Genomic DNA, 23,159 nt, shown 5'->3' on the forward strand with positions numbered 1-23,159 from the left:
CTTTTTCCACAACTTATGTCATCGAGGGCAAATTGTTTGTCCGATGATAAAAACCCTTCTGTTTCCATCGAAAAACCTTTCAGGGGAGCATTTTCAACAGGTTGGCACCATTTTTGAGTGAATTTCATAACGTCAGATTTTTTGTGAAATTTTGACCCCACAGGTTAGGGATTTTCTCAAAAAAATATTTTCCGCAGCTTAAGGCGTTGGGGCCTGATTTCTTAGCCTAGGATAAAAACCCTTCTGTTTTCACCACCAAACCTTTCAGGGGAGCATTTTCAACAGGTTGGCACCAATTTTGAGTGAACTGCATAATGTGAGATTTTTGGTGAAATTCTGACCCCGCAGGTTAGGGATTTTTTCAAAAAAAGTTTTTCCGCACCTTAAGGCGTCAAGGCCTGATTTCTTAGCCTAGGATAAAAACCCTTCTGTTTTCACCGCCAAACCCACATTCTCAAACACAAACGTCCTTGTAGAATGATTAGCTTTATGTCTTGCCCATCCACCTTCTTAGGAAGGCTGCCCCCACTCCATAAGCACCTCTACAACATTCCAAACCAAACATTCCAAACCAAACTATGACAAGCTCAGGGATGAGGAAGCACTGCTGATGGAGATATTTAGTGATCTCAACGGAATTTACCTCACCAGATTGTTATCCCCAAGATGGATGACCAGAATATCAGGGTTAGGTTTAGGGCAGGGGATAGGTGGATGTTCAGGGTTAGAGTTTGTGCCTGGATTTTTTTTTCATGCTTTTTAAGCTTCTAATGATATTGCTTCATTTTTATGAGACTGGATAATTCCAAAAAGTAAGCAAACTACCTGAAACGTAGCAAAACTAAGAGAAATGCGAAAACCAAAAGTGAGATACCAGAAACCCAACAAGGAAGGAATTCGTGAAAAATGAAAATTGCCAGACAGAGACTTAAATCATTACCAAATTCACCAGAATCCCAAAACCAATTGAAAAGAAGTAGAAATGTGAGAAGCAGAAGAAAGACCACCAGAAACCCCCAACAAGAGGGAAAAAGTAAATTGCGCAGAAACCCCAAAGCCAGTTAAACCTTAGTTTTGCATGGTGTGGGGGTGATTTCACTTTTCCCTGAGATGTTTACTGCGTGGGTTTCTTGTGGTTCTATTCAATTGGTTTTCTCATCTTTGGTGGATGTGGTTTGTTTCTGTTGTTTCTGGTTCGTTTTTGGGATTATGTTGAATTTGTTTCTTTTGGGGTGGTTTTCGTTTCATGGATTCTTTTATATAAGTTACGACTGTGAAATATACTCGGAGTCCTGTATGTATTTCATGCTCTTTATTGCCCACCCAAACCTCAGGCTTTTATATACATTATTTACACAATGAGTCCCGTCTGACTGGCTAACTCTGCTTCCCTCCTGGAGCCTGATTGGCCGGGAGGAAAAGACCAATCAGTTGTTGCATTCTAGGATCCTACTTGCCTATTTTTCTAGGATCCAAGGTTAGTACATAACAGATTGGGTGCTGGATTTATGGTGAGTTTGCTTCATTTCTAGGTTTTTTGGGTTTTGCACCTTTGAGTATATTAATTTTTATGAGATCTGATAATCCCAAGAAAAAAAGGAAAACCACCAGAAATGAAGCAAAACCACCAAAAATGTCTAATCACCATTCCAACAATGAAGTCAACCACTAAAAACACAAAAACCTATTGAAAAGAAGCAGAAGAAACATATAAAAGCAACATCAATGGAAACTGACAAAGAAGCCAACCAACCCCAAACAAAGCAGATTCACCAGAAACCCAAGCATTCAAAAGTATTACCACCAGAATGCAAAAACAAGAAAACTTCTCAAAAGAAGCAATAAAGCAAAAGTCCAAAAAACAAGCGAAACCCATTGGAAGAGAAATGAAGCCAGCCGCAAAGCACATTCACCAGAAACCCAAGACTAAGTGAAAACTAGTATGCTATGTTGGTTAATTTCTGTTGCTTGAAGTGCTTTTGGACTCTGTGATAGGAATTTTATGGTCTTAGATACATGGTAATGTTCATAACTGCACATACATATGTATCTGAAGAAGTGTGCTTGCACTTCAGTGTATCTGAAGAAGTGTGCTTGCACACGAAAGCTCATACCAAGAACTAACTTAGTTGGTCTTAAAGGTGCTACTGGAAGGATTTTTTTTATTTTGCACATACATAGATCAAGACAGGAAGACCAACCTGGAACCATTTTGATTCCTAAACTGACCAAATGTTTTCTCTGCAAGGTCAAACTGGAAAAGTCTCCCCATTGCCATAAATTGCATGCTTGTTGAGTTTCTGGTTTTGCTTTTTAAAAATTGGTTTCCAGTTTCTTGTGGCATTGCTTTGTTATTGGTGGCTTTACTGCTTCTTTTTTGTTTTCTGCTGATTTGTTTAATTTGGGGTGGTTTTGCTTGTTTTTTGCATCTAATTGTTTTGCTTCTTTTACTTTGAATGGTTCTGCGGTTTTGGGTGAGATTGTTTCTTTTCCATTGATTTGGCTTGGTTTTCATTGGTTTTTGTGCTTCTGGTGGTATTTATTCCATTTTATGACCAAACACCAGAACACCAGAACTCAAACACCAGAAACACAGAAACAAATCACAAACAAAACACCAGAAACACAGAAACAAATCACAAAGAAGCAGAGCTACCAGAAACCCAAAGAAATACAAACCCATGGAAAGGCAAAATCATTGAGAACTGGCAAAAAAGCAAATTAATCAGAAATCCAAACAACCTATGAAGATGATGCAAATACCAAAAGAAACACAAAAGCCGATTAAAAAACTGCTAAATGAAGCAACACCACAAGAAACAAAGAAAGCATCATGACCTACAAAATGAAGCAATAACACAAAACAACACAAAAAGAAGCAAAGTGTTTAGGATTAGGGTTGGGTAAAGGTTAGGGTTACAGTGAGAGTTGGGTTTGAGTTGGGTTTGAGTTGGATTAGGGTTAGGAGTTAGAGTTAGAGTTGGGTTTGAGTTACGGTAAGAGAAGAACAGCAGCAGGAGAAATATAATTTTATTACTTAGGGTTAGGGTTAAATTAGGTTTAGGTTTAGACTGAGGCTTAGGCTTAGGCTTGGGTTAAGGTGAGGGTGAGGGTTAGGTTTGAGTTAGGGTGAGCATTAGGGTTAAGGTTTGGTATTGGGTTGGATTTGAGTTAGGCTATGAGAAGAACAGCAGCAGGAGCAATATAATTTTATTATTTATACTCCACCCAAGTCACTTGTTGCCGCTTTCAATAAAAGGTAAAAACATGAGCGCATGCTCATGAAGTGAGCATGAAGTGAATGCTCATGAAGGTAGAAACTCTCAATTCCCATAGAATTCCCAAAGACGACCTGGGAATTGTAGCTCTGAGCTTCTTTGCAGAGGGTTGGACTAGATGACCCTCGGGTTCCCTTCCATCTCTACCATTCTAGGATGCTCCCTGTCTTTCTCTCTCACACACACTCACTCACTCCTCCTTTTCTTTTCATGGCAGGCTCACCTTTTTCTGCACGCCTAGCTCGGAAGGGCGGAAGAGGCTGTGCTGCCGCCATGTTGGGCGAGGGCACGGGTACCGGAAGGAGGTGCCGCCGGAGGAGAGGCATGAGCACAGGAAGGTGAGGGACATGGGCGGAAGAGGCTGTGCTGCCGCCATGTTGGGCGAGGGTAGGATTACCGGAAGGAGGTGCCGGCGGAGGAGAGGCAAGAGGACAGGAAGGGGAGGGAAACGGGCGGTAAGGCTGTGCTGCCGCCATGTTGGGCGAGGGTAGGATTACCGGAAGGAGGTGCCGGCGGAGGAGAGGCAAGAGGACAGGAAGGGGAGGGAAACGGGCGGTAAGGCTGTGCTGCCGCCATGTTGGGCGAGGGTAGGATTACCGGAAGGAGGTGCGAGCGGAGGAGAGGCAAGAGGACAGGAAGAGGAGGGGAAAGAGGCGCTGCGACGTTGGGCCTGCAGAGACGTGCCGATCCAGGCTGGCCCTCTCTCTCTCTCCAGCCCACTCCCTCTCGACCCCGCTCTCCCCAGGGTGCAGCCCTGCCCCCCGCCCCGCCCTCACCTGCCTTTCTCCCCCAGTGGCCTTCCTCTCGTGCCCCTCGGCGGAGGGATGGTGCGGGTGGGCCGCGGAAGTTTATATACAAGAATATACATACCTAGATATAGGTGTGCGTTTCTGAATATAAATAAAATGGATATATGCATATATGTGTGTATATATGCAGTGCTTCTTTTCTAAAAATAATGTTTGGGGGTACTCTCATTTTGACTCAAGAAAATCACCATTTTATAGTTCTAACCGGGAAAAATAAATACAGTAAATGGACAAAAGTACATTCACAAAATGGTTAGGGGTATGCATTCCCCTGCGGCCCCCCAGAAAAAAGCACTGTATATGTTCTGCCAAGGGCAGGGTTATTTCTGGATCTGGAGCCACTAAGCACGCCAGTGGATGAAGAATAAGCAATGCTTTATTTGCATAAGGTTAACAGATAGCAGCAGGCATACAAAACACAAATTACAGCATACCAGAGAGGAATCATATATATATAATTGATATATGTGTATCAGTGCATATACAGTCAAACCTCAGTTCCCAAACGGCTCCGTTTTGGAATGTTTCAGCTCCAAAATGCTGAAAACCTGGAAGTAAATGCTCCAGTTTTTGGAAGCCAAACTTCCAACGCAGCCTCTGCTTGAGTGCAAGAAGCTCTTGCAGCCAATTGAAAGCCATGTTGTCTAATGTTTTGGAAGCCGAACAGGCTTCTGGAATGGATTATGTTCGACAACCAAGGTTTGACTGTGTGTGTGTGTGTGTGTGTGTGTGTACATAAAATGGATTTGTGGATATATGTATGTGTATGTGTATCTATATATATGCATGGATATATGTACAGTATATAAATAAAATGGATGTATGGATGTGTGTGTGTGTGTATGCATATATATATATATATATATACATATATATATATATATATATATATATATATATATATATATATATATATGGTTATGGGTATGTATATGTGTGTGTGTCCATAGATAGATAGATAATTTATATTGATCAACCATCTTCGGATGAAGGGCACTCTATATACAATGTATAGAGTGTCACAACAAGCCGTTTGGAAAGCTCTGGTGTAAAAAAATATATCTATAATATGATATACTGTATGTTCTACGGTGATGCCTCCTGCAGTCCACAAAATGAATAAATATTACCCTTGGGACGGCATCTTGCTGGCTGTGCCTCAGCACAGGCTACTTCATCTATGTCGCCGGCACCCACTCAGGTTGAGCTGAGCTAGTCAGCCCCACCCTGGCGGCAAACGGGTCCTGCCACGTGAGTCCCTTTGTTGGGTGGGCAGGCAGGGACACACACGTGTGTGTGTGTTTCATGAAGGGAAAACAACCCATTATTATTACTATTACCATCGTCATTTACTATTTATTATTTACGGAAATATTGGGGCAGATTATTATCATTTACCATTTATTATTTACAGAAATATGGGAGCCACCACCACTCTGTTGTCTCACCCATCTTTCAGCACTGATATTTCCTCCCTCTGACCCAGATTTGGCTTTCATCGGGTGGCCAATATGATGAGAATTATTGAATATTAATAATATTGGCTGACCCTATAATAGGCCTGCTGCCAAGTGGGTTGGACCCTTGGCTCTAGCGCTACGTTTCCCTTCCAGCTGCATGGGTTGGACGCCAGCTGCCTGAACATCTAGTCCCAGATGGAGAAGAAGAGGGAGCTGATCCGCAGCCGTGCCAGCAACTTCTTGTTCCCCGAGGAGGCCACTTTCAACGGCACCAAGGACTTCCAGGTGCCTTTATGTTCCTGTCCCAATCCATATAAAGGCAGAGGAGTGCTGCTGCTGCCAGGAATTTGACAGCCATGGTGGTGGGTTTTGCCCCGCCCTAACTTCAGGGTTCAACATTCGCCAGGTGCATTTTGCCACAGGTGTGGGGCCAACTGCAACTGCATGGAGATCTCTGGGTGCCAGGTTGGCAATGGACATGTCCGTCTGGCTGGTTACCGACACCAGCACTGGCTTTCTGGCGGCAGGTCAAGCAGTGGCATTGTCCAGAAGCACAGCGTTCAGACTTCAATCAGTGTCCAATGACATTGCGTATTCTGTAAAGCTCACGCCAGAGGAAGCGTGTGGGCACAAGATTTATTAGCACACTTTGCTTGCAATAAATCTCTCTTAGCTGTAAGTGGTTATGGATTTGGGATTAGGCGTTAAGGGTTAGGGGTATGCGATCAGGGGTAAGTGGTTAGGGTTTATGGGTAAGGAATTGGGGTAAGTGATTATGGGTTTGGTGTAAGTGTATAGGGAATAGGGATTAGCTGTAAGGGGTTAAAGTAAGGGATAAGTGGTTAGGAATTAGGGAATAGGAATGAAGGGGAAATGGTTAGAGGTAAGTGGTTAGGCGTAATGGATTAAGGGTATGTAACCACATTTAGGGGTTGGGGTTGGGGTCAGAGATAAGAGGTAAGAGCTTAGGCATTAGGGGTAAGTGATTAGGGGTAAGGGGCAAGTGATTAGTTGGGTCTAGGGTTAGGGCTAGGGTTAGGGTTAGGGGGTTAGGGTTAGAGGGCTAGGGTTAGGGTTTTGGGTTAGGGTTTAGGGTTAGAGTTAGGGTTAGGATTAGGAGTTAGGGTTATGGTTGGGGGGGTTAGGGTTGGGGGTTAGGGGTTAGGGGTAGGTTAGGGGTTGGGGTTAGGGTTAGGGTTAGAGGGTTAGGGTTAGAGGGTTAGAGTTAGGGTTAGGGTTGGGTAAGGGTTAGGGTTAGGTTAGGGTTAAGGGTTATGACGGGCTAGGGTTAGGGTTAGGGTTGGGTTAGGGTTGGGTTGGGGTTAGGGTTAGGGTTGGGTTAGGGGTTAGGGTTACGGTTAGGGCTAGGGTTGGGGCTAGGGCTAAGGTTAAGGTTGGGTTAGGTTAGGGTTAGGGTTAGGGTTAGTGTTAGGGGTTAGGGGTTAGGGTTAGGTTAGGGGTTAGGGTTAGGTTTACTGTCAGAGCTGGCTCCAGGTCCCAGCTCACAGAGGACCAACGCTAGCCGGCAGTAATGTACAAAAGTCTTTATTGAAGTACAGTTTCCATTTTCAAGCCGCAGCGCCCCAGCTCTACGTCTAGGGGTTAGATCGGCGAAGCTCCATCTGAGTCTCCGCCCCCTGTACACCAGTTTAAGATTCTAGCCTTACTCCACCTCTTCCGTCTCTCCTTTCTCCTCTGGGTCCTGCTACCCCCCGGGGTCCCTTCCTTCCTGGATTCTTCTGACGCTGACGTTGACCCCCCTGACTCCTCCCCCTCTTTTCGGCGGGCTTTGGGACCTGGCTCCCTATCCGGGCTGCCAACTGCGCCGCCCTCCTGTACATTTGAACTTGGCGCGCGCGCCCAGCCTTCAACCTTCCTCTCGACCGTTTCCTCGCTCCCCGATGGAGGCATGGCCAATCCTGACTCATGTCCTCCCACTGGCAGTGCGCCGCCTGATCCCGATGCCTGGGACTCCTCCCCCCTACTGCACTCTGGTGTGGACGCTGGTCCTGATTTCCAACTGCTGCTCTCTGAGTCCCCTCTGGCCCCTTCTTCCTGGGGTGTCCCCCTCGGCACCCCCCTTGCTCTGACCATGGGAGCCCCTTTCTGTGAATCTTCCGATTCGCTGGAAAGACTCAGAGACCTCGGACCGCTGTCATCGCTAACATTTCCTTCGGACTCCTCCCCCTCGCTCTCTATTTCCTCCCTTTCCTGTGCCTCTGCTCCTGAACCCCTGACATCCATCCCCCCCTCGAAGCCCCCCCTTCCCCCCTCCCCTCCTTCAGGTGTGGGTACTGGGTGCTCCGTCGTTGTGGGGGTGAGTGCCGGATACAGTTCGTCCCCCGTGGCGTGCATCCAGCCGGATAAGTCCGGCTCGTCCTCCGTGCTCTCGCCGACCTCAATTTCCTCTGCTTCCATCTCTTTGCCGCCGTGCTCGAACCCAAGGTCCTCCCCCAACACGTCCATGTCCGTCTCTCCCCCGGTCTCCTCCGGGGACGTTGCCTGCCAAGGACCCCCCAGCCACTTCCTGCGCCACTGCTCCTCTGGTCGATCGTCCCACCAATAGGAACGGTCTGAGGCAGACCCCGAGGGTGATCCCTCCGGGGAACGTGTTTCTAGTGCCGGTTCCTCGGCCGAGGTGAACCCCTGGAATGTGCTGGCTGAAAATGTGGGTGTGAAAAGCCAGTCGTCGAAATACTCGGCTGGCATGGGCCTGTGTGGGAAAAGGGCATGAAACTCGTCCTTGAGAAGAGGTTCGTCCAAGGCATAGTCTGGCACCCAACTGTTGGCGCTGGCCGGGGTACCTTCTCTGGCGAGAAGATATTCTACTCCCTCTTCCCCCCATCTCGAGTCTAAAATCTCTGTGACCTCGTTGACGGGTTCCCGCCTTGGCGACCCCCCCCTTGTGGGCGTCTCCCTGAACGGGTCTGGTGCCGTGCCTGGCTCCTGAAATCTATGAGGTGCTTTGTAGGGCGTGAGCACTGATCTATGGAAAACTGGGTGCATTCTGGATCCCTCCGGCAGTGTCAACCGGAAGGCCACTGGATTGACCTGTGCCTCGACTTGGTAAGGTCCTAGCTGCTTATGCCCTAGCTTCTTCTTCGCTAACGATCTGGCCGGCACTGCCTGGGCTGCTAACCAAACCCAGTCTCCCACCTGTATGTCTTCCCCAACCCTTCTGTGCTTGTCAGCCTGCAGTTTGTATGCGTGCTTTGCTAGTTCTAACTGCCTCCGAAGCTGTTCGTGAACCTCCTGCAACTCTGATGCTAAGGCTTCCGCTGCCTGTGGCTCCCCCTCCCCCGCTCTCGCTAATCCCGGGAAGGTTCTGGGATGCCTCCCGTTGTTGGCGAAGAACGGTGTCACCCCCGTGGACACGTGCTTCGTGTTGTTGTAGGCGAACTCAGCGAGCGGCAGGTAGTCCACCCATGTTGCCGGCTGCTGATTTGCGTAGCATCGCAGGTACTGCTGCATGATGGCGTTGACTCGCTCCGCTTGTCCGTTCGTCTGCGGGTGTCTCGCCGACGCTAGGTTGATCTTGACGTTCAGGAAACCCATCAGCTTCTGCCAGAAGTTCGAGATGAACTGTCGCCCCCGGTCGGACAGGATAGACCGTGGCAGACCGTGAACCCTGAACACGTGGTCTATGAACAGTTTGGCGGTCTGTTCCGCCGTGGCCACCTTCGCGCACGGAATGAAGTGGGCCATTTTGGTGAACATGTCCACCACCACTAGCACTGCCGTCTTGCCCCTCGAGCTGGGTAGATCCGTGACAAAGTCCAGGGCCACCCTCTCCCACGGTTCGAGCGGTGTCTGCAGCGGTTCGAGCAGTCCCGCCGGTGGTTTGTGCACTGACTTGGCCCTTTGGCAGGTGTCGCACCTCGAGACGTAATCCGCGACTTCCCCCCGCATCTTGGGCCACCAAAAATCTCTGGCTACTAATTCTACCGTCTTCTCTTTGCCAAAGTGCCCGGCGGTGGGTGCGTCGTGCAACTGCTGCAGTACTTTCGCGCGGAGGTCGTCTCCCGGTACGTAGAGGGCCCCTCTGCGGATGAGCAATCCGTCGCGTATCTGGAACTCGTCGTCCTCCGCCGTGCCCCTGTGCACCTCCTCCATCTTGGCTTGTGCGAAGGGGTCCTCCTGCAGTGCTCGACGTACAGCATCCAGGTCCACGGTTGCTGAAGCGCACGCCCACGCTTTCGGTGCGAAAATGTGCTTGGCCGCTGCTGGTGCCGCCTCCTCGAGGTATTGCGGCTTTCTGGACAGTGCATCCGCCATGATGTTGTTGTCGCCTGGGATGTACTCTATCCTGAAGTCGAAATCCGCAAAGAACTCCGCCCATCGTATGTGCCTCTGGTTCAGGAACCTTGCCGTGCGCCAGTACTCCAGGTTTTTATGGTCCGTGCGGACCTGCACTGTGTGTTTGGCTCCAATGAGGAAGTGCCGCCACGCCTTGAATGCTGCATGAATGGCCAGCAACTCCCTGTCCCAGATGGCGTAGTTCTGCTCTGACTTGCTGAGCTTCCTGGAGTAGAAGGCACACGGTCTCCAGTCCCCATGCGGGTCTTGCTGCAACAGTACTGCTCCCACGGCTCTGTCTGAGGCGTCCGTTTCAACCCTCATCGGTCTGCTGGGATTCACATGCAGTAGCTGCTCTTCGGACGAGAAGAGACGCTTGAGTTTCTGAAAGGACTGCTCCGCTTGCTCCGTCCAGATGAACTTCTTCTTCTTGGAGCTGAGCGTGTCGGTAATGGCCGCCGTCTGCATCGCGAACCCCTTGATGAACTTGCGGTAAAAGTTGGCGAAACCGACAAACCGCTGGACCTCCTTCCGATTGCGCGGGCTCTTCCAGTCCAACACTGAGCGAACCTTGGCGCTGTCCATGGCGAGCCCCTTGTCCGACAACTTGTAGCCCAGGAAATCTACCTCCTTCATGTCGAACTGGCACTTCTCCAGCTTGGTGTACAGCCTGTGCTCCTGCAGTCTCTGCAGAACTTCCTTGACGTCTCCCTCGTGGGTCTCCTCTGATTCTGAAAATATCAGGATGTCGTCCAGGAAGCAGACGCATTTCTTGTAGAGGAGACCCGCCAATATGTGATGCATGAAGGCTTGAAAACAGTGGGAGCCATTTTGTAATCCAAAGGGCATAACTCTGTATTCATAGGTGCCCAGGGGCGTGAACATGGCAGTCTTCCATTCGTCGCCCTCCCGTATGCGAATCAGGTTGTACGCCCCTCGCAGATCCAACTTTGTGAAAGCGCGTCCTTTCCTCACCGTTGCGAGCAGGTCATCTATCTTGGGCATGGGAAAGGCTGTGGGCTTGGTTTTCGAGTTCAAAATTCTATAGTCCACCACGAGCCTTTTTTGGGGCGTGTCCTTCTTCTTCACAAAGAATACAGGACTGCCCCCCACTGCCTTCGACTCCTGGATGAAACCGCGCTTCAAGTTGAGGTCTATGAACTCCCTGAGTTCCTGCAGCTCGTCTTCAGACATGGAATACAGTTTCCCGGTTGGCAGCGTCGCCCCTGGCAGGAGGTCAATCTTGCAGTCATAGGACCTGTGGGGAGGCAGCTTGTCCGCTTCCTTCTCGCAGAAAACCTCCAAAAACGCTGCGTACTTGAGTGGCACTGCTTGCAGCGTGCCTAATTGTAGCTGCGGGTCATCCTCTTCCCCTTCCGGGCTAGGCAGAATGCAATGTTCCGCACAGTATGAGGAGCCGAAGGTCAGTTGTCGCTGGTACCACGCCAATGCTGGGCTGTGCCTGTGCAGCCAACTCATGCCTAATACTATAGGCGTGTCCGACAGTTGGGTGACATTGAAGCTGATGACTTCTCGGTGATTCCCAATTTGCATCACCATCGGAGGCGTTTGCTGCACCACCTGCCCCCCCAGCAATTCCCTGCCATCCACCGTGACAACCTTCAGAGGCAGCGTGGCTGGCAGGAGTGCTATGTTGTGCTCTTGAATGAAATCCAGTCCTATGAAGTCTGCGTTACTACCAGAGTCAATGGTAATCGGCACTTCCATAGTGAGTCCATTGGGTAGTTGGAGCGATGCTGTGAGCTGCACCACTGGTTTGGGCGGGAGGGGGTCTGTGGGCTGCAAAATCTCTGGGGACGGCTTCATTGACTTGTCTGGCTGGGCCCCAGTGCCTCTTCCTCCAACCAGACTCTGTCGTTTCCCTGCTGTGGTTCTCTCTGCTGAGTTGCGTCTGTTACTGTTGCTGAGGCTGCAGTGTGCTTGTGGAGCCTCTGGGGACACTCTTTCGCCATGTGCTGAGCACTGTCACAGATGTAGCACTTCCTGTTCCCTCTAGGAGGCTTCGCTTTGACTGCTCCCGGTGTTAGGGCTGTGGTTGCTGACTGAGCCCTGGCGCCTCCAATTTCCATCGGTTCCTCTCCCCCTCCCTGCGGAGGTGTGGATTGCGCACGCGCTGCATCCTTGGGAAAGAGGGGAGGTGCTCTCACTGGCGTACGTCCCCAACGTCCTTCTTCTCTGTTCCATGGACGTTCTTCCAGACGCACCCCAATTTGCAGCGCCCGCCGGACAACCTCCTGAGTGCTCTTTGGTCTCTCCCCCCTTGCAATCTCATCTTTCACATTTGCATTCAAGCCTTCCCCAAAAAGGTCTCTGGCTGGGGCAGAATCCTTCTCCCATCCCAGCGCATGGACTAATGCAAAAAAGCGGGAATGGTACTGCCTTACACTGGCTCTGCCTTGTTTGAGCCCATGTATGTCTTTTCTGGCGATATCAATGTCTATATTTGATAAAAAACACGAATCCATCGCTTTAATGAATGCATCCGCATTTTGGAGCGCCGGATCCTTATCTCTCCACAGATTGCGCAGCCACGCTTTAGCTTCCCCATGCAAATGGGACAAGATAAACCCCACCTTCTCTTGCTCATCTCTAAAGTCTTTATCCAGCAGTTCCAGCGCAAACAGCACGTCTGCTCGGAAGTTAGGGTACTTGTCAGAGTTGCTTCCAGATCCTAGCTCACAGAGGATCACGCTAGCCAGCGATCATTAAATAAAAGTCTTTATTGAGTTACAGTTTCCATTCTCAAGCTGCTGCGTGCAACCCTACGTCTAATGGTTAGATCGGCGAAGCTCCATCTGAGTCTCCGCCCCTTGTACACCAACTTAATATCCTAGCCTTGCTCCACCTTTTCCGCCTGACTGTTCTTCTCTGGGTCCCTCTGCCCCCCGGGGTCTCTTCCTTCCGGGATTCCTCTGACGCTGACGCTGACCCCCCTGACTCTTCTCCCTCCTTTCGGCGGGCTTTAGGACCTGGCTCCCTTTCCGGGCTGCCTACTGCGCCACCTTCCTGTGCATTTGAACTTGTCGCGCGCGCCCAACCTTCCACCTTCCGTCTGACCGTTTCTTCGCTCCCCGATGGAGGTGTGGCCACTCCTGACTCGTGCCCTCCCCCCTGTTGTGAGCTGCCAGCGCTTGATCCCTGGCGCCCTTCCTCTTCCCTGCTCTCTGGCGGTGACGCTGGTCCCGATTTCCAACTGCTCCCCTCTGAGTCCCCTCTGGCTCTATCTTCCTGGGGTGTCCCCCTAGGCTCCCCCCTTGCCCTGGCCACTGGTGCTCCTTTCTGTGAATCTTCTGATTCACTGGAAAGACTCGGAGATCTCGGGTCGTCGTCATCACTCATCTTTTCTTCTGCCTCCTCCCCCTCGCTCTCTGTTTCCTCCCTTGCCCTTGCCTCTGCTCCTGAACCCCTGACATCCATCCCCCCCTCGAAGCCCCCTCTTCCCCCCTCCCCTCCTTCCGGTGCGGGATCTGGGTGCTGCCGTGTCAGGGGGACGAATGTCGGATACAGTTCGCTTCCCGTGGCGGGCCGCCATCCGAAGTCTTCCGGTTCTTCCTCCCTGCTCTCGTTGACGACGGTCACCTCCGCTTCCATCTCTGTGCCGCCGTGCTCGAAACCCGGGTCGTCCCCGAAAACGTCCATGTCCGTCTCTCCCTCGTTGCCTTCTGGAGACGTTGCTCGTCCTGGACCCTCCAGCCACCTTCTGCGGAACTGCTCCTCTGGTCGATCATCCCACCAATACGAGGGTTCTGAAGCAGATCCCGAGGGTGACCCCTCCGGGGAACGGGCGTCTCGTGTCGGTTCCTCGTCCGAGTCGAACCCCCGGAACGTGCTGGCTGAAAGCGTGGGCGTGAAAAGCCAGTCGTCGAAAAAGTCTGCTGGCATTGGCCTATGTGGGAAGAGGGCATGAAACTCTTCTTTGAGCAGAGGTTCGTCTAAAGCGTAGCCCGGCACCCAGCTGTTGGCACTGGCCGGGGTGCCCTCCTTGGCGAGAAGGTATTCTACCCCCTCTTCCCCCCATCTGGAGTCCAAAATCTCCGTGACTTCGTTGATGCGCTCCTCCTGTGCCACTCCCCCTTGCCCGGTTCTCTCTCGGAGCGGACCCGGTGCCGTTCCTGGTTCCTGAAACCTGTGAGGTGCCTTGTAGGGAGTGAGCACCGATCTGTGGAACACCGGATGCATTCTGGAACCCTCCGGAAGAGCCAGCCTGAAAGCCACCGGGTTGACCTGTTCTTCGACTTGGTAGGGCCCCAGTTGTTTATGCCCTAGTTTCTTCTTCGCCAACGACCTGGCCGGCACTGCGTGGGCTGCTAACCAGACCCAGTCTCCCACATGGATCTCTTCGCCAACCCTTCTGTGTTTGTCCGCTTGTACCTTGTATGCGTGTTTAGCCAGCTCCAGGTGCCGCCGCAGCTGATCGTGGACCTCCTGCAACTCCGACGCGAACGCATCTGCTGTCTGCGGCTCCCCCTCCCCCATTCTTTCCAGTCCCGGGAAGGTTCTGGGGTGCCTCCCGTTGTTGGCGAAGAACGGCGTGACCCCCGTGGACACGTGCTTCGTGTTGTTGTAGGCGAACTCGGCGAGAGGCAGGTAATCCACCCACGTCGCAGGCTGTTGATTCGCATAACATCTCAGGTACTGCTGCATGATGGCATTGACCCGCTCCGCTTGCCCGTTGGTCTGCGGGTGTCTAGCCGACGCCAGGTTGATCTTGACGTTCAGGAAGCCCATCAGCCTCTGCCAGAAGTTTGAGATGAACTGTCGCCCTCGGTCGGACAGAATAGACCGCGGCAGACCGTGAACCTTGAACACGTGGTCTATGAACAGTTTGGCGGTTTGTTCCGCCGTGGCCACCTTCGCACACGGAATGAAATGTGCCATCTTGGAGAACAAGTCCACCACCACCAGCACAGCCGTCTTGCCCCTCGAGCTGGGCAGATCCGTGACAAAGTCCAGGGCCACTCTCTCCCATGGTTCGAACGGAGTTTGCAGCGGTTCCAGCAGTCCGGCCGGCGGTCTGTGCACTGGTTTGGCCCTCTGGCAGGTGTCACACCTCGCCACGTAGTCCGCGACTTCCCCTCTCATTCCGGGCCACCAGAAGTCTCTGGCTACTAATTCCACCGTCTTCTCCTTGCCAAAGTGCCCGGCAGTGGGCGCGTCGTGCAGCTGCTGCAGTACCTTGGCGCGAAGTTCGTCTCCCGGCACGTAGATGGCCCCTTTACGGATGAGCAAACCATCTCGCAGCTGGAACTCGTCGGTCGCTGCCGTGCCCCTGTGCACCTCTGCCATCTTTGCTTGCGCGAAGGAGTCATCCTGCAACGCTCGTCGCACCGCATCCAGGTCAACTGTTGCCGCCGCGCACGCCCACACTGTCGGTGCGAAGATGTGCATGGCGGCCGCTGGCGTTGCCTCCTCCAGATACTGTGGCTTACGGGAGAGAGCATCCGCCATGATGTTGGTGTCCCCCGGGACATACTCTATTCGGAAGTCGAAATTCGCAAAGAACTCAGCCCAACGTATCTGCCTCTGGTTCAGGAACTGTGCCGTGCGCCAGTGCTCTAGATTCTTGTGGTCCGTGCAGACCTGCACCGTGTGCTTGGCGCCGATCAGGAAGTGCCTCCACGCTTTGAACGCTGCATGAATGGCCAGCAACTCCCTGTCCCAGATGGTGTAGTTCTGTTCGGACTTGCTGAGCTTCCTTGAGTAAAACGCTCCCGGCCTCCAAACCCCCTGCGGGTCTTTCTGCAGCAGGACTGCTCCCACGGCTCTGTCCGAAGCGTCTGTCTCCACCCTCATCGGCCTGCTGGGGTTGACATGAAGCAGCTGCTCTTCCGACGCGAAGAGACGCTTGAGTGCCTGAAAGGACTGCTCCGCCTGCTCTGTCCAGATGAACTTCTTTTTCTTGGAGCTGAGCGTGTCCGTGATGGCCGCTGTCTGCATCGCAAAGCCTTTGATAAACTTGCGATAGAAGTTCGCGAAGCCGACAAACCGTTGGACCTCCTTCCGGTTGCGTGGGCTTTTCCAATCCAACACTGCTCGGACCTTGGCGCTGTCCATGGCGAGCCCTTTATCAGACAACTTGTAGCCCAGGAAATCCACCTCGGTCACGTCGAATTGGCACTTCTCCAGCTTGGCGTAAAGCCTATGTTGCTGTAGCCTGCTCAGCACTTCCTTGACGTGTCTGTCATGCTCCTGCTGCGATTCCGAAAAGATCAGGATGTCATCCAAGAAACAGACGCACGTCTTGTAGAGGAGCCCCGCCAACACGTGATGCATGAAAGCTTGAAAAACGTGGGAGCCATTTTGCAATCCAAAAGGCATAACTCTATATTCGTAGGTGCCCAGGGGCGTGAACATGGCTGTCTTCCACTCATCTCCCTCCCGCATGCGAATGAGGTTGTATGCCCCTCGCAGGTCCAACTTGGTGAACACTCTGCCCTTCCGTACCTTTGCGAGGAGGTCGTCGATTCGGGGCATGGGGAAGTCCGATGGCTTGGTCACACTGTTCAAGATGCGAAAGTCCACTACAAGTCTTTTTTGGGGCGTGTCCCGCTTCTTAACAAAGAATACCGGACTGCCCCCCGCTGCCTTGGACTCTCGGATGAAACCGCGCTCCAAATTATGATCTATGAACTCTTTGAGTTCCTGCAGTTCGTCCTCAGACATGGAATACAGCTTCCCTTTGGGCAGCGCCGCCCCCGGCAGCAGGTCAATTTTGCAGTCATATGGTCTGTGGGGGGGTATCCTGTCTGCCTCCTTCTCGCAGAAAACCTCCAAAAATTCTGCGTACTTGTGGGGAACCGCTTGCAGCGTGCCTAGCTGCAGCTGTGACTCCTCTTCCCCTCCTTCCTGCCTGGGCACGATGCAGTGTTCAGCGCAAAAGGAAGAGCCGAAGGTCAGCTGCCTCTGGTACCAAGCCAGCGTCGGGCTGTGCTTTTCCAGCCAACTCATGCCCAATACAATGGGCGTGTCCGATAGTTGAGTGACATTGAAGCTGATGATTTCCCTGTGATTCCCAAGTCGCATCACCATTGGTGGCGTCTGCTTCACCACTTGCCCCCCTAGCAGCTCCCTGCCATCCACCGTGACAACCTGCAGGGGCAGCGTGGCAGGCAGCAACTGTATAGCGTGCCGGTCGACAAAGTCCTGCCCTATAAAGTCCGCATTGCTTCCGGAGTCAATGGTGATTGGCACGTCCATGGTGATTCCATTGGGCAGCTGGAGCGACGCGGTGAGCTTCACTACCGGTTTGGGCGGGAGGGGGTCCATGGGCTGTAAAATCTCTGGGGACTGCTTCACTGACACGTCTGGCTGGGCCCCAGTGCCTCTTCCTCCAACCAGACTCCTTCGTTTCCCTGCTGTGGTTGTCCTTGCTGCGTTGCTGCAGTTACCATTGCTGAGGCTGCAGTGTGCTTGTGGAGCCTCTGGGGACACTCTTTCGCCATATGCTGTGGATCATCGCAGATGTAACACTTCCTGTTCCCTCTAGGAGGCTTCGCTTTCACTGCTGCCGGTGCTAGGGCTCTGGCTGCTGACTGAGCCCTTGCACCTCCAACCTCCATAGGTTCCGCTCCTCCTCCTGGCGGAGGCGTGGATTGCGCACGCGCTGCTTCTCTGGGAAGGAAGGAGGAGCCCCTGGCTGGTTCGCGCCCTCCACGCCCTTCGTCCCTGCTCCACGGACGTCCTTCCAGCCGCACCCCCACCGCCAGCGCCCTCTGAACGATCTCCTGCGTGGTCCGGGGTCTCTCCCCCCTCGCAATTTCATCTTTAACCGAGCCGTGCAATCCCTCCCAAAACAGGTCTCTTACAGGAGCCGAATCTCTGTCCCATTCCAGGGCACTGACCAAAGCGAAAAAGCGGGCATGGTACTGCCTTACGCTGGCCCTCCCTTGCTTCAGTCCATGTATCTCCTGCCGAGCAAGATCCACGTCAATGCTTGATAAAAAGCACCCATCCATCGCTTTAATAAAGGCATCCGCATTTTGGAGCGCCGGATCCTTATCTCTCCACAAATTGCGCAGCCATGCTTTAGCATCTCCATGCAAATGGGACATGATGAATCCCACCTTCTCTTGCTCATCTCTAAAGTCTTTGTTCAGCAGTTGCAGTGCACACATTACATCTGCTCTAAAGTTGGGGTACTGTTGCAAATTCCCATCGAAGTGAGAGACCAGACCGCCTGTTCGTCTCCCCAACCCAATCCCCTCCGGTTTGGGTGTCAGTTGCCCTTGCTTCGTAAGCACTTCCAACCTGACCTGGAGATCCCTGTAGGCGGCAGCTGCGTCCTCCTCTCTCTTCCTGGATGCAAGAGCCTCGGCATTCAGTCGTGTCACTGCTTCTCTGAGTTCCACTATCTGCTGTTCGGCCGTCATGTTGTCTGCCGTTCGTGAGCTCGCTAGTAGGCACCCGCTTTCTCTCCTCTCCGCGAGGACGTAGATGCCCACAATCTAGGGATGGAGCTTACTGTCAGAGCTGCTTCCAGATCCTAGCTCACAGAGGATCACGCTAGCCAGCGATCATTAAATAAAAGTCTTTATTGAGTTACAGTTTCCATTCTCAAGCTGCTGCGTGCAACTCTACGTCTCATGGTTAGATCGGCGAAGCTCCATCTGAGTCTCCGCCCCTTGTACACCAACTTAATATCCTAGCCTTGCTCCACCTTTTCCGCCTGACTGTTCTTCTCTGGGTCCCTCTGCCCCCCGGGGTCTCTTCCTTCCGGGATTCCTCTGACGCTGACGCTGACCCCCCTGACTCTTCTCCCTCCTTTCGGCGGGCTTTAGGACCTGGCTCCCTTTCCGGGCTGCCTACTGCGCCACCTTCCTGTGCATTTGAACTTGTCGCGCGCGCCCAACCTTCCACCTTCCGTCTGACCGTTTCTTCGCTCCCCGATGGAGGTGTGGCCACTCCTGACTCGTGCCCTCCCCCCTGTTGTGAGCTGCCAGCGCTTGATCCCTGGCGCCCTTCCTCTTCCCTGCTCTCTGGCGGTGACACTGGTCCCGATTTCCAACTGCTCCCCTCTGAGTCCCCTCTGGCTCTATCTTCCTGGGGTGTCCCCCTAGGCTCCCCCCTTGCCCTGGCCACTGGTGCTCCTTTCTGTGAATCTTCTGATTCACTGGAAAGACTCGGAGATCTCGGGTCGTCGTCATCACTCATCTTTTCTTCTGCCTCCTCTCCCTCGCTCTCTGTTTCCTCCCTTGCCCTTGCCTCTGCTCCTGAACCCCTGACACCTATGCTTGATTTGGGCTGTTTAGAAACATGTCACCCTGCGATTTTTGGGTAAATGTGCATTCTAACCCCAAAAACACCAATTTGAAATCAGCCCAATCAGAGCTTTATCATCTTCTTTTTATGTAGATGGATTCCAAAACACCTTTTTGTATTGGTTGGGGGTGATTCTGGTACACAGCCAAAATACACCATGCGAGTTGAAATAAGCACAATCAAAGCTTATTCGTCTTCTTTCTATGCATATGGAAGCGAAAAGACAGTGTTGTGTTATTTTGGTCTCATTACACACACTTTGCGATTTCTGGGTCAATGTGCATTAACACCAAAGAACACGAAATAAGCGAAATCCAAGATTCCTCTTTCTATGTTGCTGCAACCCAAAACAACCTGTTTGGCTTTGTTTCGGCTTATTACACTTCGCTTTGCTATTTGTGGGGGACTGAACACCGAAAGAACAATGCAAGCTTATTCGACCTCTTTCTATTGAGATGGAACCAAAACACCTATCCTTCGTTTGGGCTGATAACAAAAATGTCACTGCGATTTTTGGGTAAATGTGCATTCTACCCCCAAAAAACACCAATTTGAACTAAGCCCAATCAGAGCTTTATCATCTTCTTATGTAGATGTAACCCAAAAGACCTTTTTGCTTTGGTTGGGGGTGATTCTGGTGCACACCCAAAAAACACCATCCGAATTGAAATAAGCACAAACAAAGCTTATTCGTCTTCTTTCTACGCATATGGAAGCGAAAAGACAGTGTTGTGTTATTTTGGTCTCATTACACACACTTTGCGATTTCTGGGTCAATGTGCATTAACACCAAAGAACACGAAATAAGCGAAATACAAGAATCTTCTTTCTATGTTGCTGCAACCCAAAAGAAACTGTTTGGCGTTGTTTAGGCTTATTACACTTCGCTTTGCTATTTGTGAGTGAATGAACACCGAAAGAACAATCCTTGGTTTGGGCTGATAACAAAAATGTCACTGCGATTTTTGTGTGAAAATGCATACTAACCCCAAAAACACCAATTTGAAATAAGCCCAATCAGAGCTTTATCATCTTCTTTTTATGTAGCTGGAATCCAAAAGACCTTTTTGCTTTGGTTGGGGGTGATTCTGGTGCACACCCAAAAAACACCATGCGAATTGAAATAAGCACAATCAAAGCTTATTCGTCTTCTTTCTACGCATATGGAAGCGAAAAGAAAGTGTTGTGTTATTTTGGTCTCATTACACACACTTTGCGATTTCTGGGTCAGTGCATTAACACCAAAGAACACGAAATAAGCGAAATCCGAGAATCTTCTTTCTATGTTGCTGCAAACCAAAAGATGTCTTTGGCTTTGTTTAGGTTTATTTCAATTCGTTTTACTATTTGTGAGTGAATGGACACCGAAAGAACAATCCAAGCTTATTACGTCCTCTTTCTATTCAGATGGAACCAAAACACCTATGCTTGATTTGGACTGATAACAAACGTCACTGCGATTTTTGGGTAAATGTGCATTCTAACCCCAAAAACACCAATTTGAAATCAGCCCAATCAGAGCTTTATCATCTTCTTTTTATGTAGATGGATTCCAAAAGACCTTTTTGCTTTGGTTGGGGGTGATTCTGGTACACAGCCAAAATACACCATGCGAGTTGAAATAAGCACAATCAAAGCTTATTCGTCTTCTTTCTATGCATATGTGTCAGGGGTTCAGGAGCAGAGGCAAGGGCAAGGGAGGAAACAGAGAGCGAGGGAGAGGAGGCAGAAGAAAAGATGAGTGATGACGACGACCCGAGATCTCCGAGTCTTTCCAGTGAATCAGAAGATTCACAGAAAGGAGCACCAGTGGCCAGGGCAAGGGGGGAGCCTAGGGGGACACCCCAGGAAGATAGAGCCAGAGGGGACTCAGAGGGGAGCAGTTGGAAATCAGGACCAGCGTCACCGCCAGAGAGCAGGGAAGAGGAAGGGCGCCAGGGATCAAGCGCTGGCAGCTCACAACAGGGGGGAGGGCACGAGTCAGGAGTGGCCACACCTCCATCGGGGAGCGAAGAAACGGTCAGACGGAAGGTGGAAGGTTTGGCGCGCGTGCCAAGTTCAAATGCACAGGAAGGTGGCGCAGTAGGCAGCCCGGAAAGGGAGCCAGGTCCTAAAGCCCGCCGAAAGGAGGGAGAAGAGTCAGGGGGGTCAGCGTCAGCGTCAGAGGAATCCCGGAAGGAAGAGACCCCGGGGGGCAGAGGGACCCAGAGAAGAACAGTCAGGCGGAAAAGGTGGAGCAAGGCTAGGATATTAAGTTGGTGTACAAAGGGCGGAGACTCAGATGGGGCTTCGCCGATCTAACCATGAGACGTAGAGTTGCACGCAGCAGCTTGAGAATGGAAACTGTAACTCAATAAAGACTTTTATTTAATGATCGCTGGCTAGCGTGATCCTCTGTGAGCTAGGATCTGGAAGCAGCTCTGACAGTAAGCCCCATCCCAAGATTGTGGGCATCTACGTCCTCGAGGAGAGGAGAGAAAGCGGGTGCCTACTAGCGAGCTCACGAACGGCAGACAACATGACGGCCGAACAGCAGATAGTGGAACTCAGAGAAGCAGTGACACGACTGAATGCCGAGGCTCTTGCATCCAGGAAGAGAGAGGAGGACGCAGCTGCCGCCTACAGGGATCTCCAGGTCAGGTTGGAAGTGCTTACGAAGCAAGGGCAACTGACACCCAAACCGGAGGGGATTGGGTTGGGGAGACGAACAGGCGGTCTGGTCTCTCACTTCGATGGGAATTTGCAACAGTACCCCAACTTTAGAGCAGATGTAATGTGTGCACTGCAACTGCTGAACAAAGACTTTAGAGATGAGCAAGAGAAGGTGGGATTCATCATGTCCCATTTGCATGGAGATACTAAAGCATGGCTGCGCAATTTGTGGAGAGATAATGATCCAGCGCTCCAAAATGCGGATGCCTTTATTAAAGCGATGGATGGGTGCTTTTTATCAAGCATTGACGTGGATCTTGCTCGGCAGGAGATACATGGACTGAAGCAAGGGAGGGCCAGCGTAAGGCAGTACCATGCCCGCTTTTTCGCTTTGGTCAGTGCCCTGGAATGGGACAGAGATTCGGCTCCTGTAAGAGACCTGTTTTGGGAGGGATTGCACGGCTCGGTTAAAGATGAAATTGCGAGGGGGGAGAGACCCCGGACCACGCAGGAGATCGTTCAGAGGGCGCTGGCGGTGGGGGTGCGGCTGGAAGGACGTCCGTGGAGCAGGGACGAAGGGCGTGGAGGGCGCGAACCAGCCAGGGGCTCCTCCTTCCTTCCCAGAGAAGCAGCGCGTGCGCAATCCACGCCTCCGCCAGGAGGAGGAGCGGAACCTATGGAGGTTGGAGGTGCAAGGGCTCAGTCAGCAGCCAGAGCCCTAGCACCGGCAGCAGTGAAAGCGAAGCCTCCTAGAGGGAACAGGAAGTGTTACATCTGCGATGATCCACAGCATATGGCGAAAGAGTGTCCCCAGAGGCTCCACAAGCACACTGCAGCCTCAGCAATGGTAACTGCAGCAACGCAGCAAGGACAACCACAGCAGGGAAACGAAGGAGTCTGGTTGGAGGAAGAGGCACTGGGGCCCAACCAGACGTGTCAGTGAAGCAGTCCCCAGAGATTTTACAGCCCATGGACCCCCTCCCGCCCAAACCGGTAGTGAAGCTCACCGCGTCGCTCCAGCTGCCCAATGGAATCACCATGGACGTGCCAATCACCATTGACTCCGGAAGCAATGCGGACTTTATAGGGCAGGACTTTGTCGACCGGCACGCTATACAGTTGCTGCCTGCCACGCTGCCCCTGCAGGTTGTCACGGTGGATGGCAGGGAGCTGCTAGGGGGGCAAGTGGTGAAGCAGACGCCACCAATGGTGATGCGACTTGGGAATCACAGGGAAATCATCAGCTTCAATGTCACTCAACTATCGGACACGCCCATTGTATTGGGCATGAGTTGGCTGGACAAGCACAGCCCGACGCTGGCTTGGTACCAGAGGCGGCTGACCTTCGGCTCTTCCTTTTGCGCTGAACACTGCATCGTGCCCAG

General features: G+C 51.8%; 1 protein-coding gene and 1 long non-coding RNA gene across 2 annotated transcripts in view; one reads left to right on the forward strand and one right to left on the reverse strand.

The window, feature by feature from the left end:
- LOC308481001 (uncharacterized protein) overlaps positions 1–9,726 on the reverse strand; it is a 424,851-nt gene extending 415,125 nt beyond the window's left edge. Inside the window, exon 1 of the mRNA XM_081012947.1 lies at positions 7,024–9,726. Coding sequence (XP_080869073.1) covers positions 7,150–9,660 — 2,511 coding nt within the window. The 5' untranslated portion in view covers positions 9,661–9,726 and the 3' untranslated portion in view covers positions 7,024–7,149. The remainder of the gene's footprint in view (positions 1–7,023) is intronic.
- LOC308481164 lies at positions 2,263–4,198 on the forward strand. Its single transcript, XR_013988492.1, has 2 exons — positions 2,263–3,058; positions 3,201–4,198. It is a non-coding gene; the product is annotated as an uncharacterized lncRNA (long non-coding RNA).
- Positions 9,727–23,159: the final 13,433 nt, after the last annotated feature.

Source organism: Podarcis pityusensis (assembly GCF_964106645.2).
Source record: "Podarcis pityusensis genome assembly, chromosome: 7".
Taxonomy (NCBI): Eukaryota; Metazoa; Chordata; class Lepidosauria; order Squamata; family Lacertidae; genus Podarcis; species Podarcis pityusensis.